This window comes from Myotis daubentonii, chromosome 19, assembly GCF_963259705.1.
Source record: "Myotis daubentonii chromosome 19, mMyoDau2.1, whole genome shotgun sequence".
Classification (NCBI taxonomy): Eukaryota; Metazoa; Chordata; class Mammalia; order Chiroptera; family Vespertilionidae; genus Myotis; species Myotis daubentonii.
In genome coordinates, this window is record NC_081858.1 from 27,077,815 (window position 1) to 27,095,086 (window position 17,272).

Consider the following 17,272-nt stretch of genomic DNA (forward strand, 5'->3'; position numbering starts at 1 on the left):
TCCACTGTCCCCTGCTCCTCTCCCTGGCACAGGCCAGCCTCGCGCTGTCTTCTCTTCCCGCTTAGGGAGACTCAGCGCCTGCAGGTGGCTGCATGGTCCCTCTCGGTGCTCTGGCCTGAGCTGGGCTGGGAAGCCGTCGGCGCACCCCCACCCCTGTGACCCCCAGCGACCGGACTCCCCGGAGTTTCCAGGTCCCTTGCACTTGGGTCCTGTGTGAATGGTTCCCTTAATATAATGCAGCGGTTCTCAACCTGTGGGTCGCGACCCCCTTGGGCATGGGTTCTCCAGTAAACAGGTGAAGGGGAGGAGCTGGAGTGGCTGAAAGGAAGGGGTGGTTCCCGCTGGGACCAGCAGGGGGAGCTGTGAGCCCGTCTCTGGGGTTTGCCTGGACCTGGTCTCTGCCAGGAGGCCCCAGGGCTGGCTCTGGGGTTCCTGTGAGGCCTGAGTCCTCTCTGGGAGTGTGGGCTCCGCCCCCCGTGGCTGTGGGCGCCTCCAGCAGCTGCTTCCTCCCAGCCCCTCCCACGGGAAACCAGTGCACCCGGCTGGCCTCCCTGCACCAGGCCCAGACCCTGTCAGCGCCCCTGGGGGAGAGGGTGGGGCGGGGACACATTTGCATGAGCAGCCCCTTCTCTGTGGCCAGGGCGGGATAAGAGGCCTGGGCAGTGCAGCCCCAGCTCCGCGTCCTGGGAACGGGCTGCGCTCACCATGGCCTGGACCCCTGTGCTCCTCGTGCTCCTCGCTCACTGCACAGGTAGCCACAGGTCTTGGGGACCCGGAGCGCCTGACCCCCGACCCTTCTTCTCACTCCCATGTGTCTGTGTCCGCAGGGTCCCTCTCCCAGCCGGTGCTGACTCAGCCGCCCTCCCTTTCTGCATCTCTGGGAGCCACAGCCACACTCACCTGCACCCTGAGCAGTGGCTTCAATGTTGGCAGCTACACTATATACTGGTACCAGCAGAAGCCAGGGAGCCGTCCCCGGTACCTGCTGTACTACTACACAAGTACAAGCTTGGGAACCGGGGTCCCCAGCCGCTTCTCTGGATCCAAAGATGCCTCAGCCAATGCAGGGCTCCTGACCATCTCGGGGCTGCAGCCTGAGGACGAGGCCGACTATTACTGTGCTGTGTTCTATAAGAGTGGGAGCAGCTACAGTTACCCACAGTGTCTCAGATGACGAGGAAGTGAGACAAAAACCCCTGGGCCAGGAGGTGGTGGCTCTGAGCCTCCCTTCAGCGAGGAGCGTCCGTGGGGGCCTCTGTCACGGGGCTCCTCTGCAGGGACCTGTGTCCCCGGGAGGAGGGAGGTCGCACACGATGTGGCAGCAGCACAGGCGTCCCAGGGGCACACGCGGCTGGTCATGGAGCCCAGCCCACCCCCCGTGTCTGGGGAAATTCTAACAAGAAGGAATGTAATTATGTTCCTGCAGCTCATCTTCATTGGAGTCTGGACAGATCAAAGCCACATCCCAGAATCCTCTTCGTCCGTATGGCGACCTAAGATGCCACTGAGAGAAGCAATAACTTCATCATTATCCTGAGAGCTAACACCTACTGAGAGCTTCCTAGGTGCTTACTGTACGTCAGAGCTTCCTTCTCAGCACAGCCCTATTTCACAGGCATTGTCATGAGCGCGTTTATTGCTGGGGAAACCGAGTGAATATTTTCATTAAAACATTTTTAAAATATATTGTCACTGCTTTCAGAGAGGAACGGCAAAGAAGAGAGAGATAGAAACACCAATGAAGAGAGGCAACCATTGCCGAAACCGGTTTGGCTCAGTGGATAGAGCGTCGGCCTGCGGACTGAAGGGTCCCAGGTTCGATTCCGGTCAAGGGCATGTACCTGGGTTGCGGGCACATCCCCAGTGGGAGATGTGCAGGAGGCAGCTGATCGGTGTTTCTCTCTCATCGATGTTTCTGACTCTCTGTCTCTCTCCCTTCCTCTCTGTAAAAAATGAATAAAATATATTTTAAAAAAAAAAAAAAAAAGAGAGAGGCAACCACTGATTAGCTGCCGTCTGCACGCCACACACTGAGGATTCAGTCCGCAACCCGGGCCTGTGCCCTGACCTGGAATCGAACCCTGACCTCCTGGTTCACAGGTCGACGCTCAACCAAAGCCACACTGGCTGGGCTTAGTGAATACTTTTAAATATTCACTCATGATCTTTTCTAATGGTTATCTTGTTTTCTCCTCAAGAAAACTTCACTCCTGACCCCTCTGGTCCCCAGTGTGTGGGGAGTTTCTTCCCGACAGCAATTCTCTGACACCAGCTGATGTCCTGCAGCTCTCAGTCCTCACATTATCCGCCCAGAGACGGTGTCAGACCCACAGTTAAAGGGCCAGTCCCTCTGACTGCCCGCAGGTCAGGTGCCACTCACAGGAGGGAGGTTCCAGGTTTCACACAACCACTTGGCGATACAGCGAAGGTTCCCAGGATCCCTCCCTTGGGTTCAATGAATTTGCTAACAGCACCTGAGCCCTCTCCCCTTCAAGCAAATGGGGGGCAGGTGTGAGGCTTCCAAGCTTCTAATCACCCCGGGCCTCTCCAGTGGCCCGTCCTCCCCAGGAGCCCACCCAGCGTCCCCTCATCAGCAAAGGCCGCCCGTCCCCCAGGGAGTGACAAGGGTTCAGGAGCCTGTGCCTGGGCCAGGGGCCGAGACCAGCGAATGTTTCCTATCAGCTCACATCCTGTGTCTGCACCTGCACATGGTCACCCAGACAGCCATGCTCCCCACACATTAATGTCATGTGTGTGAACCCTGTGTCACCACTGACCCATCCTGTCTGATATGTTAGTGTCCACCCTGGTCATGGACACCACCTTCTCCTTCTCTGATCAAACCCACAGAAGGTTGGTCACAACCAGCACAGACTCTCAGTGCCACCCTCCCTCCCTCTCCTCCCTCCTCTGCTGCTGCTCCCTCACCGCCTCCTCTCCCTCGGGCTCCTCAGCTCTTAACTCCATCCTCACTGAGGGTTTCAGGGAAAAGTGACAAGTTCCTGCAGCAGTTCTGTCCCCCAGGCCTCCGTCTCTGGGGAGGGTGAGTCACAGGAGATAATCAGCATCGACTCCCTTCAGAGTCCTGTTCCCTCTCTCACCTCCCACCTGAGGCTGTCCGCTCCTCACAGCCTCAGCCAGTCTCTTCAAGGTGACAGGACAATTACTGATTTTTCCAAAGAGGATGAGTCCGATCTCCTTTGCCTGGTTGCACACGGGAGCTATTAATGTAATTGTTCCTCCTCCCGCGTCCCGAGAACCTACCTGCCCCCTTTGGGGTGCAACCAGCTATTTTCTTGTTCCTGAGAACACTCTTTTCTAAGAACGTCAGGACCAAGTCCCCCCACACACATTTCGCTCAGATGAGCAGAGTCCACGCAGTCGCCCTTTTCCTGTAAATGTACCCACTCTCCTGCCCACCCCACCCCCAGGGAGGAGCCGGGGCCGCAGGGAGCTGGGGGGCAGGCTGTGCTGTCAGCGCAGAAGCAGGGGGGCTGGTGCTCACCCTGCCCTGTGCTTCCTGAGGCCGAAGGCCCCGCAGCTGAGGGTCCTGTCCCCGCAGGGAGGAAAGGGGAGAGACGCCTCTCCTGCCACCGGACCCGGCTCCTACCGTAGTGAGCAGCCCCTGTGAGCTCTTCACACCGGCCCCCCTGCCCCCTCCCTGTGCTGCTGGGTGAGACGCTCGCTGTGCATGAACTTTGCAACAGCCTCATTGAGAGTGAGACCCGATTATTATGTTATTGACCTGCACTTTGACCTTTCCCAAAAGAGGACCCTGGAACTAAAGCACCACAGTCATCACTGCAGTGTGTCAGGGTGACAGCAGCTGGGAAGGAGCCCTCACACCTGTGCACAGAGAGACCTGAAGCTGTGACTGTGACCAGCAGGGGGCGCTGGGGGACCGCTCTGTGGGCCTCACCCTGCAGCTTGGGGAGGACCATTCACTCAGAGGCTGAGCCCTGTGGCACCTGCAGGGGACTCAGCAGCTGTGTCCTCTCAGGCCTGGCAGCGCCCCCGGATCAGGGACCCTTGTGTGGTCTCAGCAGGTGCTTCCTCCCAGGGCCCCCCAGGGTGAGCCCACCTCCATGCCCCTCAGTCTGGGGTGTGAGCTGAGCTCCAGCCCCAGGGCTCAGGGAGGGGCTGGGCAGTCCCTGGAGGGACCCCCATTTGTATGGCAGCCCCTCCTCTGGCAGAGGGTGGGGAGAAAAGGAGGCCTGGGCAGCCCAGCCCCACTGTGGGCTCAGGGCTGTGAGCACCATGGCCTGGACTCCTCTGCTCCTCGCGCTCCTCTCTCACTGCACAGGTAGGGACAGGCCTGGGACCTGGCTTCTTCCCTTCCTGCTCAGGCTCCTGGGAAACGTCCCCTGGTCCCTGCCCATCACTGACAGTGTCTGTGTCCGCAGGGTCCCTCTCCCAGCAGCCTGAAGTGACTCAGCCGCCCTCCCTGTCTGCATCTCCGGGAGCCACAGCCAGACTCACCTGCACCCTGAGCAGTGGCTTCAGTGTTGGCAACCATGCTATATCCTGGTACCAGCAGAAGCCAGGGAGCCGTCTCCGGTACCTCCTATACTACCACACAGACTCACAAAAGCACCAGGGCTCCGGGGTCCCCAGCCGCTTCTCTGGATCCAAAGACGCCTCAGCCAATGCAGGGCTCCTGACCATCTCGGGGCTGCAGCCTGAGGACGATGCTGACTATTACTGTGCTGCATACTATAGCAGTGGGAGCAGTGTTTATTACCCACAGTGTCTCAGATGACGAGGAAGTGAGACCAAAACCCCTGGGCCAGGAGGTGGTGGCTCTGAGCCTCCCTTCAGCGAGGAGCGTCCGTGGGGGCCTCTGTCACGGGGCTCCTCTGCAGGGACCTGTGTCCCCGGGAGGAGGGAGGTCGCACAGGATGTGGCAGCAGCACAGGCGTCCCAGGGGCACACGCGGGTGGTCATAGAGCCCAGCCCACCCCCGTGTCTGGGGAAATTCTAACAAGAAGGAATGTAATTATGTTGCTGCAGCTCATCTCCACTGGAGTCTGGACAGATCGAAGTCACACCCCAGAATCCTCTTCGTCCGTTATGGCGACCTAAGGTGCCACGGAAATAAGCAATAACTTCATCATTATCCTGAGAGCTAACACCTACTGAGAGCTTCCTAGGTGCTTACTGTACGTCAGAGCTTCCTTCTCAGCACAGCCCTATTTCACAGGCATTGTCATGAGCACATTTATTGCTGGGGAAACCGAGTGAATATTTTCATTAAATCATTTTAAAATATATTTTTACTGTTTTCAGAGAGGAAGGGAAAGAATAGAGAGATAGAAACACCAATAAACAGAGGCCATCATTGATGAGCTGCCCCCTGCACGCCCCCTTACTGAGGAACCAGCCCACAACCTGAGCCTGTGCTCTGACCTGGTATCCAACCATGACCTCCTGGTTCAGAGGTCGACGCTCAACCACTGAGCCATACTGCTAGGCTGAGTGAATATTTTAAAATATATTTATATATTCATTCACATTCTTTTCTAATGTTTATCTTGTTTTCTCCTCAAAAAAACTTCACTCCTGACCCTTCTGGTCCCCAATGTGTGGGGACATGGTTCCCGACAGCAATTTTCTGACACCAGCTGATGTCCCACAGGAGCTCTCAGTCCTCACACTATCAGCCCAGAGACGGTGTCAGACCCACAGTTAAAGGGCCAGTCCCTCTGACTGCCCGCAGGTCAGGTGCCACTCACAGGTGGGAGGTCCCAGGTTTCACACAACCTCTTGGCGATACAGCGAAGGTTCCCAGGATCCCTCCATTGTGTTCCTTGAATTTGCTAACAGCACCTGAGCCCTCTCCCCTTCAAGCGAATGGGGGGCAGGTGTGAGGCTTCCAAGCTTCTGATCCCCCCCGGCCTCATCAGTGGCCCGTCCTCCCCAGGAGCCCACCCAGCGTCCCCTCATCAGCAAAGGCCGCCCGCCCCCCAGGGAGTGACAAGGGTTCAGGAGCCTGGGCCGGGGCCAGGGGCAGAGACCAGCGAATGTTTCCTATCAGCTCACATCCTGTGTCTGCACCTGCACATGGTCACCCAGACAGCCATGCTCCCCACACATTAATGTCATGTGTGTGAACCCTGTGTCACTACTGACCCGTCATGTGTGATATGGTAGTGTTCACCCTGGTCATGGACACCACCTTCTCCTTCTCTGATCAAACCCACAGAAGGTTGGTCACAAGCAGCACAGACTCTCAGTGACACCCTCCCTCCCTCTCCTCCCTCCTCTGCTGCTGCTCCCTCACCCCCTCCTCTCCCTCGGGCTCCTCAGCTCTTAACTCCATCCTCACTGAGGGTTTCAGGGAAAAGTGACAAGTTCCTGCTGCAGTTCCGTCCCCCAGGCCTCCGTCTCTGGGGAGGGTGAGTCACAGGAGATAATCAGCATCGAATCCCTTCAGAGTCCTGTTCCCTCTCTCACCTCCCACCTGAGGCTGTCCGCTCCTCACAGCCTCAGCCAGTCTCTTCAATGGGACAGGACAATTACTGATTTTTCCAAAGAGGATGAGTCCGATCTCCTTTGCCTGTTTGCACACGGGAGCTATTAATGTAATTGTTCCTCCTCCTGCGTCCCGAGGCCCTACCTGCCCCCTTTGGGGTGCAACCAGCTATTTTCTTGTTCCTGAGAACACTCTTTTCTAAGAACGTCAGGACCAAGCCCCCCCACACATTTCGCTCAGATGAGCAGAGTCCACGCAGTCGCCCTTTTCCTGTAAATGTGCCCACTCTCCTGCCCCCCCCCAGGGAGGAGCCGGGGCCGCAGGGAGCTGGGGGGCAGGCTGTGCTGTCAGCGCAGAAGCAGGGAGGCTGGTGCTCACCCTGCCCTGTGCTTCCTGAGGCCGAAGGCCCCGCAGCCGAGGGTCGTGTCCCCGCAGGAAGAAAGGGGACAGACGCCTCTCCCGCCACCGGACCCGCCTCCTAATGTAGTGAGCAGCCCCTGTGAGCCCTTCACACCGGCCCCCCTGCCCCCTCCCTGTGCTGCTGGGTGAGACGCTCACTGTGCCTTAGCTTTGCAACAGCCTCATTGAGAGTGAGACCCGATTATTATGTTATTGACGTGCACTTTGACCTTTCCCAAAAGAGGACCCTGGGACTGAAGCACCACAGTCATCACTGCAGTGTGTCAGGGTGACAGCAGCTGGGAAGGAGCCCTCACACCTGTGCACAGAGTGACCTGAAGCTGTGACTGTGACCAGCAGGGGCGCTGGGGGACCGCTCTGTGGGCCTCACCCTGCAGCTTGGGGAGGACCATTCACTCAGAGGCTGAGCCCTGTGACACCTGCAGGGGACTCAGCAGCTGTGTCCTCTCTGGCTGGTAGCGCCCCCGGATCAGGGACCCTTGTGTGGTCTCAGCAGGTGCTTCCTCCCAGGGCCCCCAAGGGGTGAGCCCACCTCCATGCTCCTCAGTCTGGGGTGTGAGCTGAGCTCCAGGCCTAGGGCCCAGGGAGAGGCTGGGCAGTCCCTGGAGGGACCCCCATTTGCATGGCAGCCCCTCCTCTGGCAGAGGGTGGGGGAGAAAAGGAGGCCTGGGCAGCCCAGCCCCACTGTGGGCTCAGGGCTGTGAGCACCATGGCCTGGACTCCTCTGCTCCTCGCGCTCCTCTCTCACTGCACAGGTAGGGACCGGCCTGGGACCCGGCTTCTTCCCTTCCTGCTCAGGCTCCTGGGAAACATCCCCTTGTCCCTGCCCATCGCTGACAAGTGTCTGTGTCTGCAGGGTCCCTCTCCCAGTTTGTGGTGACTCAGCCGCCCTCCCTGTCTGCATCTCCGGGAGCCACAGCCAGACTCACCTGCACGCTGAGTGGCGCTTCCTATTCTTTTAGTGCTTACGGGATAGCCTGGTACCAGCAGAAGCCAGGGAGCCCTCCCCGGTACCTCCTGGCCTATCAATCAGACTCAAATAAGCACCAGGGCTCCGGGGTCCCCAGCCGCTTCTCTGGATCCAAAGACGCCTCGGCCAAAGCGGGGCTCCTGACCATCTCGGGGCTGCAGCCTGAGGACGAGGCCGACTATTACTGTCTGTCTGGAGAAAATAATATTTCCCACAGTGACACACACAGATGGGGAAGTGGGACAAAAACCTCGGTCTCCCCACGGGCCTCATGACTAATGCCCATTGTGAGATGAGTTGTTCATGTGCAAGCCGTACTTCAACAATCTCACGGGGAATGGACAGGAGCAGCAAAAGGAATGTACACTCACACTCACTCACACACAGTTAAGTCTGAATTTAGCTGGGCCTGTCGTTCATAACTGAGACAAAACAATATCATAAAAAAACAATGGAAACAAAGACACTTTGAAATGCACGTGGGGCCTCCCTCCCAGAAGATGTCTTCCCTTCACATTCGTGTGAGGTTGGGGGGCAGGACCCTGTAGGGGGGTCACAGCACCGTGTCTTCCAAAACCCGGTCCCTCTGCCCCAGAGCAGGTTCCCACAGACTCTCTGAGGCCTGGGCGCGTGACCCGCGGGCTCAGCTGTGAGGACAGAGTCAAGGACCGAGCCTCAAGCTGAGACCATGTCAGGGTTGGACGGAGCCTCCAGACGCTGGAAAGAGATGAGAGCACCTATCGGGGCCCCCCTGGGAGCACGGGCCTCGCAGCACCTTGACCTCAGAATTGAGCCCCACCCCTGAGAGGGACCCTCTCCCTGGCTCTGAGGGGCTCAGACTGTGGGCCTTTTTGGCAGCGTCTCCAGGTCACAGCCCGTCAGGACAGTCCATCCTGCTCAGCCTGGGGGTGAGCTGAGCTGCAGCCCCAGGGCTCAGGGGGCAGTCAGTCCCTGGAGGGACCACATCTGCAGGGACGGCCCCTCCTCTGGCCGAGGGCGGGAGGGAAGGAGGCCTGGCAGCCCCCAGTGCCTGGCTCGGGCCTAGGACCCTCCTTGAGCTCGGCCACCTGCTCAGAGCAGGGATTTGCTCTTTCTCCTGAGACATCGCCAAGGACCTCTGAGCTCCCAGGAGCGGGAACTGGGCTCCATCCCCTGCTGACCCCATGGCTGGGAGGTGTGGGTCCAGATCAGAGCGAACACAGACAGGAAGTTCCCCTCATGGGCCCCTGGGCCTCCCTCTGCCCCACCCTCCTCACTAGTGCATTTGGGTCTGGAAACCCAGCAGGGAAACCTGCAAGATAGTTCCTGCCTCACCATGACCAGCTCTGACCCCTGACCTCCCCATTGTCCTGACACATTCAGGTCCCATAAAAGCCGCAGCCACTGCCATCAGGGGGCAGTGACCTGAGGTCCAGTTCCCCCAGGAAAGTGAGAAACAGCTCCAACCCCACAGCCTGGCCTCCCTTTCCCAGAGGGAGGACCTGGGAGGCAGGCTCATGGCTGCCATGGAGACGCTGACCCCCTCTCCTTGGAGCCTCTGCCTCCCCCACCTCCCTCAGGGGGGACAGGCCCCGGGGCGAGTACATGACCTCAGATAGAACAACCCACCGTGCTACTCCTTCTCCTTCCATCCCCAAAAGTGCTCCCCCAGGTCACCGTGAGGTCATCAATCAGTATCTCCCCCTCACAGGCCCTGGTCCCGGTGGTGCTGTCACTGTCCCTTCCCCTCCTGTGTCCAGGGAGCTGGGGTCACAGTGAGTCTCAGTCAGACAATCAGACACAGACTCTCCTACGGACAGAAAACAGACGAGTGGGAGATATTATATTCAATGTCCCTATCAGTGAGGAGGAGAGTTACTAGGTAAAGCTGGACCGAAAAGCATGTGCAGAAACGCAATATGTATAATCCACTGGACAAAGGGAAGGACACTGAGAGAATAGTATTTATGTGCTGGGAAGAGAGTGATTAATTTCTAACCGGGGAGGAATCACATAAAAAAATAAAACTGTGCCCTGACAATTAGGGACCTCGCCTCCTGGGGACGGTCGCTGCTCTGGCCCTGATCCTGGGAGGAAAGTTCCCTAAGTGACACCAGCTCAGCTCTGACCATGAACAGCCAGGGAGACGGGCCCAGACTCCCAGGAGGAGGCGGAGGGGACATAGAGAGAGTCCTGAGGGGATGAGGAGGCCACCTCAGGGGGCACCTGGACGCCCTGAGCCAGGGGGTCAGAGCACAGAGCTGGGGGAGGCAGGACCTGTCCCTCATGGGCTCAGTCAGCAGGGGACACAGTGGTGCATCCAGGCCTGGGCACCAGGGGGCACTCAGGGGCTGCTGCTGAAGGGCTGGGCTCATCAGAGCTGCAACCTGTACCCTGGCCCTGCCTGGTGCCCTGTGCTCAGGGCTCACAGCTGTGACCTTGCCACCCTCTGGGCCCCACACAGCCCCACCTCTGCCCTCACCCTGCCTTCCTCAGGCACAGGGACCAGACCCAGGGCCCAGGGAGGGATCAAAACCAGGGGGTCCTCATTTGCATGAGTGGGCCCTCCCTCCCCCAGACTATGAAGAGGGGAAGGGAGAGGTGTGGGGAGCTCTGCTTCAGCTGTGGGGCCTCAGGGGGCAGGACTCAGGGATGACCTCCACCATGGCCTGGGCCCCTCTCCTCCTCACCCTCCGGGCTCACTGCACAGGTGACTGGATAAGGGGACAGGGGAAGGAGCCTTGGGAAGAGGCATGGGCCCTGCTTCCTCCTCTTGTCTCTAGACCCAGACTCACCCTCTCTGTGTCTCCCCCTCTTGCAGGATCCTGGGCCCAGTCTGTGCTGACTCAGCCAAACTCAGTGTCGGGGTCCCCGGGCGAGAGGGTCACCATCTCCTGCACTGGAAGCAGCTCCAATATTGGGGGTTACTATGTGCACTGGTACCAGCAGCTCCCAGAAAAGGCCCCCAAACTCCTCATCTATGAGAGTAGCAACCGACCCTCAGGGGTCCCAGACCGATTCTCTGGCTCCAAGTCTGGCAGCTCAGGCTCCCTGACCATCACGGGGCTGCAGGCCGAGGACGAGGCCGCCTATTTCTGCCAGTCCTATGACAGCAGTCTTGGTACTCGCACGGTGCTGCAGGCCTGTGGGGAAGAGAGACAAAAACCCGCTGTCCCGCTGCAGTGGGGCCCGGGGCAGCCCCATCCTCTGAGAAGATGGCTGTGCCTTTGGTGGGTGACCCGAAACTGGGCACTGTGGCCCCCCCAGGGGACTTTGACTGCAAAACCTGTCCCCACCCTTTTAACCTGCCCGTCAAGCCGCCCGAGGCAGCAGCACTCGGTGTGCGTGTCTCAGCTTAAGCAGACCTTCCTGTGCATCTGGGGGGCGCCTGCCTGGGCGGCCAGGACGGGGCAGGGCAGACCCAGGGCCCCGAGTCCAGCTGTGCCTGCGTCAGAGCCCCTCAGGAAGGCCCCTGTGTGTGCTGTGACCTGGGGCTCCCCACACAGCCTGGGACCCCCATCCAGCCAGAGAGCAGGCACCCTGGTGGTCCCTGATCCGCTCCCTGGGACAAGTCTGGCAACTCGGGCTCCGGGAGCCCTGCTGGGCGGGCACTGAGGCCACTACTTCCTGCCAGGCCCCTCCTTTGTCCGCAGCCCCAGTGCCCACCCAGAGCCCTGCCTGTGGGACTGAGGCCACAGGGAGCCCTTCTCACCTGCCAGGAGGGGCGCCCCAGCACCTGCCACTCAGGCTCAGCCAGTGCCTCTGCTTCTATTTCTGTCCACAACAGGATCCAGGTCCCAGGGCAGCCCCTGGAGCATGAATGGGCCTCCTTCCCTCTCCCCTCACAGGCCCTCACAGCAGCCTCCCCCTGGACACAAGGCCTGACACCAAACAGGAGGCCCATCCCCATCAGCGGGGACACTGAGCCCCTTGGCCCTGAGTCCAGGTCTGAGCTGGGGGACCATCTGTGGTCACTTCAGACCTGAACCCCGACGAGGGCCCCTGCGTCACTCTCAGGGTCAGTGACTGTGTCCAGGACCTTCCCCGGCCGGGCCCCCTCCTCCCTGATGCTCAGTGGGAATGGCTAAGGCCTTTGTGCACAGAGAGGCCCCCCTGTTCCTGTGCCCGGCCCCGGGGTCTCAGGCCGCAGCGCCCACCGGGGTCCTTGGGCACAACCGCTGTCCCCCCCTCAGTGCTGAGCTCTGACGCTCACTCCTCCTGTGAGTCACTGGCGGCTCCTCTCGGGGCCCCTGAGCCCTGAGGAGTGACGGCCACAGTGTGGCTCCTGGTCTTTGGGGCAATGCCCTCCCCCCAGGAGCTCACATGCTGCTGTGGGACGCGTCGTACGTGTGGGGAGCGTGTCAGTCACCACGTCTGCCAGCTCCTCACCATCCCCTTTAGCTTCTGCCTCAAATGAGGAAACATGCACGAAAGGACAGGCAGGGAATTTAAAAAATATATATAAGCACATTGTAGGACACCAAAGACAACGTTGGTCACAGAGAGCAGCACATACAACTGTTGGAACATAAAGGCTTTTCCTGAAATATAAAAAAACCCATGAGCTACAGGCTCCACCAGTAAATGTGAAGCCCACCAAACCATTGTTGGTTTTTATTTATTTTTAATAAATCACTAACTCCAATCAGATGAGTATGATTTGATCCCTTACTTGGTTTAAAATGTTTGCTGAATGCTTCTCTTTTGAATATAATCCTGAGGGTATTTCTGGAAAGTTCCTCTCTGTCATTGACATGAACAGCCCCCAGGAGCTCATCACACCTGAGCGGCTCCCTCACCTGTGAGGTTGGACACGAGGCTCACTGTGTGTTTATTTGTGCAGCATCTTCACTGGGAGAGAAACCACATTCATTTGTCATTTGTGACTGTTTGAGCTCATCACACAGGCGCAGACCTGGGAGTGAAACGCTGCGGGATCAGCACAGAGATCCCATCGCAGTGTCTGGGCTCCGACCATGGGTGTGGGAACAGGACAGGGACCTGGGAGCCCACAGCCAGCTGGGCTCTCAGGGCTTTGGGCAGAGGAGGGTGTGTCCTCCCACCAGCAGGGGGCGCTGTGGGACTGCCAGGTGATCAGCACACAGCTGTTCAGTGAGACCTTCACACACAGGCCCCTGCACTGTGGGCTCCCTGCTGTCCTTGGGGGCCTGGCAGCGCCCCCTGAGCAGGCACCTGTGTGTGGTCTCAGCAGGTGCTTCCTCCCAGGGCCCCCCAAGGGTGAGCCCACCTCCATGCCCCTCAGTCTGGGGTGTGAGCTGAGCTCCAGCCCCAGGACCCAGGGAGGGGCTGGGCAGTCCCTGGAGGGACCCCCATTTGCATGGCAGCCCCTCCTCTGGCAGAGGATGGGGGAGAAAAGGAGGCCTGGGCAGCCCAGCCCCACTGTGGGCTCAGGGCTGTGAGCACCATGGCCTGGACTCCTCTGCTCCTCGCGCTCCTCTCTCACTGCACAGGTAGGGACAGGCCTGGGACCCGGCTTCTTCCCTTCCTGCTCAGGCTCCTGGGAAACGGCCCCTGGTCCCTGCCCATCACTGACAGTGTCTGTGTCTGCAGGGTCCCTCTCCCAGCCGGTGCTGACTCAGCCGCCCTCCCTCTCTGCATCTCCGGGAGCCACAGCCAGGCTCACCTGCACCCTGAGCAGTAGCATCAATGTTGGCAGCTACAGGATATACTGGTACCAGCAGAAGCCGGGGAGTCCACCCCGTTTTATCTTGAGATATAAATCAGACTCAGATAAGGACCAGGGCTCCGGGGTCCCCAGCCGCTTCTCTGGATCCAAAGACGCCTCGGCCAATGCGGGGCTCCTGACCATCTCGGGGCTGCAGCCTGAGGACGAGGCCGACTATTACTGTGCGATCTGGCACAATAGTGCTTCCCACAGTGACACACACAGATGGGGAAGTGGGACAAAAACCTTCACCTCCCAGAGTCTTGGGTCCCAACATGTGACCCTGTTAACATAGCTCCAATGTGCAAAACACATGGGAAGTACCTTCTGGTTTAAAATGAGTCACTTTCCATGTTTTCTCCCATGTCTCTGAATCTCAGAAAAACAGACCCAACACCAAAACCCAATGGTCATTATGTCCCTGAAAGGAGGCCTGTCCTCCGTGGGTCAGAAGCCCAGGTCCCGGGCGATGGCTGTTTCTGACATGAAATAAGGGAACAGCTTTGGAAACAGCTCCCAGAGCCCAGGACCCTCCCAGCAGGCGGCTGGTCCCGGAGCACGGACTCGGCGCCCAGAGGTCAGAGCAGTGACCCCTCAGTCCCCGGCTCCTCGCCCAAGGCCCCTGCCCAGCCCTGTGCCCACGGACCGGCTCTCAGCTGCGAGGGGCGGGGGAGCCTCGGGCCCAGGAGGAAGCCCCGGCACAGGGCTGGCCGTCACCTCTGCTGGACCCTGACCTTCAGGGCCACTGGGGAGAGGGGCGGTCAGAGGGTAACGGGTGGCCGGGGCCCAGGAACCCTCTTTGGGTCTCGACGGGGTGAGCGAGCTGGATGTGGCTGGTGCTGAGCTGCTCCAGGAAGGAGGCGGGCGCCGGGGTCTGTGGGGTGACGCTCTCACAGCTGACGCCGCTCGGGCCCATGGGGGTCCCGGGAGTGGGGTTCCCTGAGCCTCAGGCTCTGACTGTGTCCTCTCCTCTCACCCCCCGGGCTTTCCTACCCCCAGGGTGTGGGTGGCTGTGGGCCATGGGGAGCAGGCCTTCCCAACAGGTACCTGTCCCTCCCGCTGGGAAGCTGTTGATGAGCCCAGGTCCCAGGTCACCTTCTCCTGAACCTGGGTCAGCAGACACACTGACCGTTCCCATAGCAACGGTCCCCACAGCTCCCAGGCTGAGCGCCTACCGGAACTTGTGACCTAGGACAGAGGTGATTGACAGTCCACAGGTCAGCCCTCTTCACTTGCTCTTCATTTGTGCACATGCCTTCTTTTTTTAATACATATTTTTCATGTATTTTTAAAAAAATATATTTTCTATTTCAGAGATGAAGGGAGAGGGAGAGAGAAATAGAAACATCAATGATGAGTCAATGATCGCCTTCCTCCTGCATGCCCCACAATGGGAATGGGGCCTGCAACCGGGACTTGTGCCCTGACCAGAACTTGAACTGTGACCCCTGGTTTCTGGGTTGATGCTCAACCACTGAGCCCTACCAGCCAGGCTTACACAGCCTCTGTGACCATCCCTGGTCTCTGGCCTGAGGAGGAGGTGGCCAATCGCTGTCACGTGACTTATTAAACCCGCTCCCAGGAGGAGCTCCAGTTCTGGGGCGGGTGAGTAGGCACCTGCCCTCCTCTCCTGCAGGACCAGCTCACCCTGTACCCGATTTCAAAAATATTACTGAGAGCCCTGGCCGGTTTGGCACAGTGGATAGAGCCTCGACCTCCTGACTGAAGGGTCCTGGGTTTGATTCTGGTCAAGGCACAGGCCCGGGTGAAGGCTCCATCCTCCGTAAGGGGCATGCAGGAGGCAGCCGATCAACCATTCGCTGTAATCACTGATGTTTCTATCTTCATCCGACTCTCTCAAATCAACAAAAATGTATTTATATTAAAAAAAGGGAGAATGAAAGGCACCCAGAGGCTCCTCATAGCATCTTCTAAATGTACAGATTTTGTGTAAATTACCCCTCATTATGTCAAAAACCAGGAAGTTAAACACGTGAAGGAGGAAAGAGAATCTACTGACACCAACACTGAGGCGACCCAGAGGAGGGGGTTCTGGGGCGGATATAATGAGGAGCAGCACACACTTCTTAGTCCAAAGGAAGAAGAGACACCCAGGATTTAATAGACTCTGTGAACACAGCCAAAGGGCAATTATAGAACCAAAAACAAAATAGAGGAAAACAGAGGGGAACCTCTCTGGACGGAGTCAGAAGGAGGAAATACCTGGTTTTATTGTTTGTTTGTTTGTTTGAAGTGGCCATCATTCATTCATTCTGTAGTTCCCACCACCATGACTATTCCCTAGGGCGTCAGCAGGGGGCGCTGTGGCTCTTCGCAGAGCTGCAAGGCCTGAAGCCAACTCACATGGTTCTGAGTGGGCCCTGCGCCCATGCCCATGGCCTGGGGGAGAGGTGACAGCAGGTGCTTCCCCTCCAGGGACAGACTCAGAGCCCACAGCCTCCCCCGCCTCCTTCTCACAGTGAAGCTTCAAACGGGGCCCAGGACCCAGCACAGGAGGGTCCTGTGGGCTCACATTTGCATAATGACCAGCAAACACCCCCTGTGCCCAGGAGGCCGGGAGGAGATAAAGGGACACCCGTGACCAGCACCTGCCAGAGACCAAGGCACCTTGGAAAGCCTCCACCATGAGCTGGACTGCCCTCCTCCTCCTCCTCGCTCTCTGCCCAGGTTCAAGGCCACTTCAGAGACCAGTCTTTGGAGGGGCCCCTCTGCTTCTGTTCGTTATCCCTGACATGTGTCTGCTTCTATTTCAGGGTCCAGGTCTCAGGCTGTGGTCACTCAGAAGCCCTCAGAGAGCGTGGTCCCTGGCGTGACAGTCACTCTCACCTGCAGCACTAACACTGGAGAGGTCACCAGCGGTCACTACCCGTACTGGATCCAGCAGAAGCCGGGCCAGGTCCCCAGGACACTCATTTATGACACAAGCAATAAACTCTCCTGGACGCCGGCCCGGTTCTCAGGCTCCATCCAAGGGGGCAAAGCTGCCCTGACCCTCTCAGGGGCGCAGCCTGAGGACGAGGCCGAGTACTACTGTGCCCTGTGGTACAGCAGCCGTCCCCACAGTGACAGGCGCGGGTGGGGAAGTTGGACAAATACACAGGGCTCAGTGCTGCCTCTGCTTCTGGGGCCCCGTCTGCTGTTCACGGGGCTGCATCCCGCTGGGGTGGCTCTGAGGGCTGTTCTCTGAGGCCCCAGACCAGGCAGTCTCATTAATTTTTCTCAGCTGTGATCATTTTATAAAAACAAGAGCCAATATGACCAACAGTTTCACAGGAAATGGACAGGGGCAGCAGAAGGAAAAGTCACACTCACACTCACACGCACAGTCAAGGGTGAGTTTCACTGGCCGGCATTTAATAATCAAGATAAAACTTAACAATATAGCAGAACAACAGGAGAGATGGAGCCACTTTGAAATAGATTTGGGGCCTCCCTCCTAGAAGAATTTCCTTCCCGTCTTCCCTTCACACCCGTGTAAGATTGGGGGGCAGGACCCTGTAGGGGGGTCACAGCACTGTGTCTTCCAAAACCCGGTCCCTCTGCCCCAGAGCAGGTCCCCACAGACTCTCTGAGGCCTGGGCGCGTGACCCGCGGGCTCAGCTGTGAGGACAGAGTCAGGGACCGAGGCCCAAGCTGAGACCATGTCAGGGTTGGACGGAGCCTCCAGACGCTGGAAAGAGATGAGAGCACCTATCCTGGGTCCCCTGGGGTGCGCGGGCCTGCC

General features: G+C 58.7%; 2 gene segments (V, D, J or C); both read left to right on the top strand.

Annotated features, from left to right (window-relative positions):
* The first annotated feature begins 687 nt into the window (after nt 1-687).
* On the top strand, nt 688-14,020 carry LOC132222240 (immunoglobulin lambda variable 5-39-like). The segment is given in 4 exon segments: nt 688-751; nt 828-1,001; nt 13,587-13,739; nt 13,908-14,020. Coding segments are annotated over 4 exon segments (486 nt in total).
* Nucleotides 14,021-16,119: 2,099 nt separating this feature from the next.
* On the top strand, nt 16,120-16,750 carry LOC132221909 (immunoglobulin lambda variable 7-46-like). The segment is given in 2 exon segments: nt 16,120-16,215; nt 16,302-16,750. Coding segments are annotated over 2 exon segments (477 nt in total).
* The last annotated feature ends 522 nt before the right edge of the window (nt 16,751-17,272 follow it).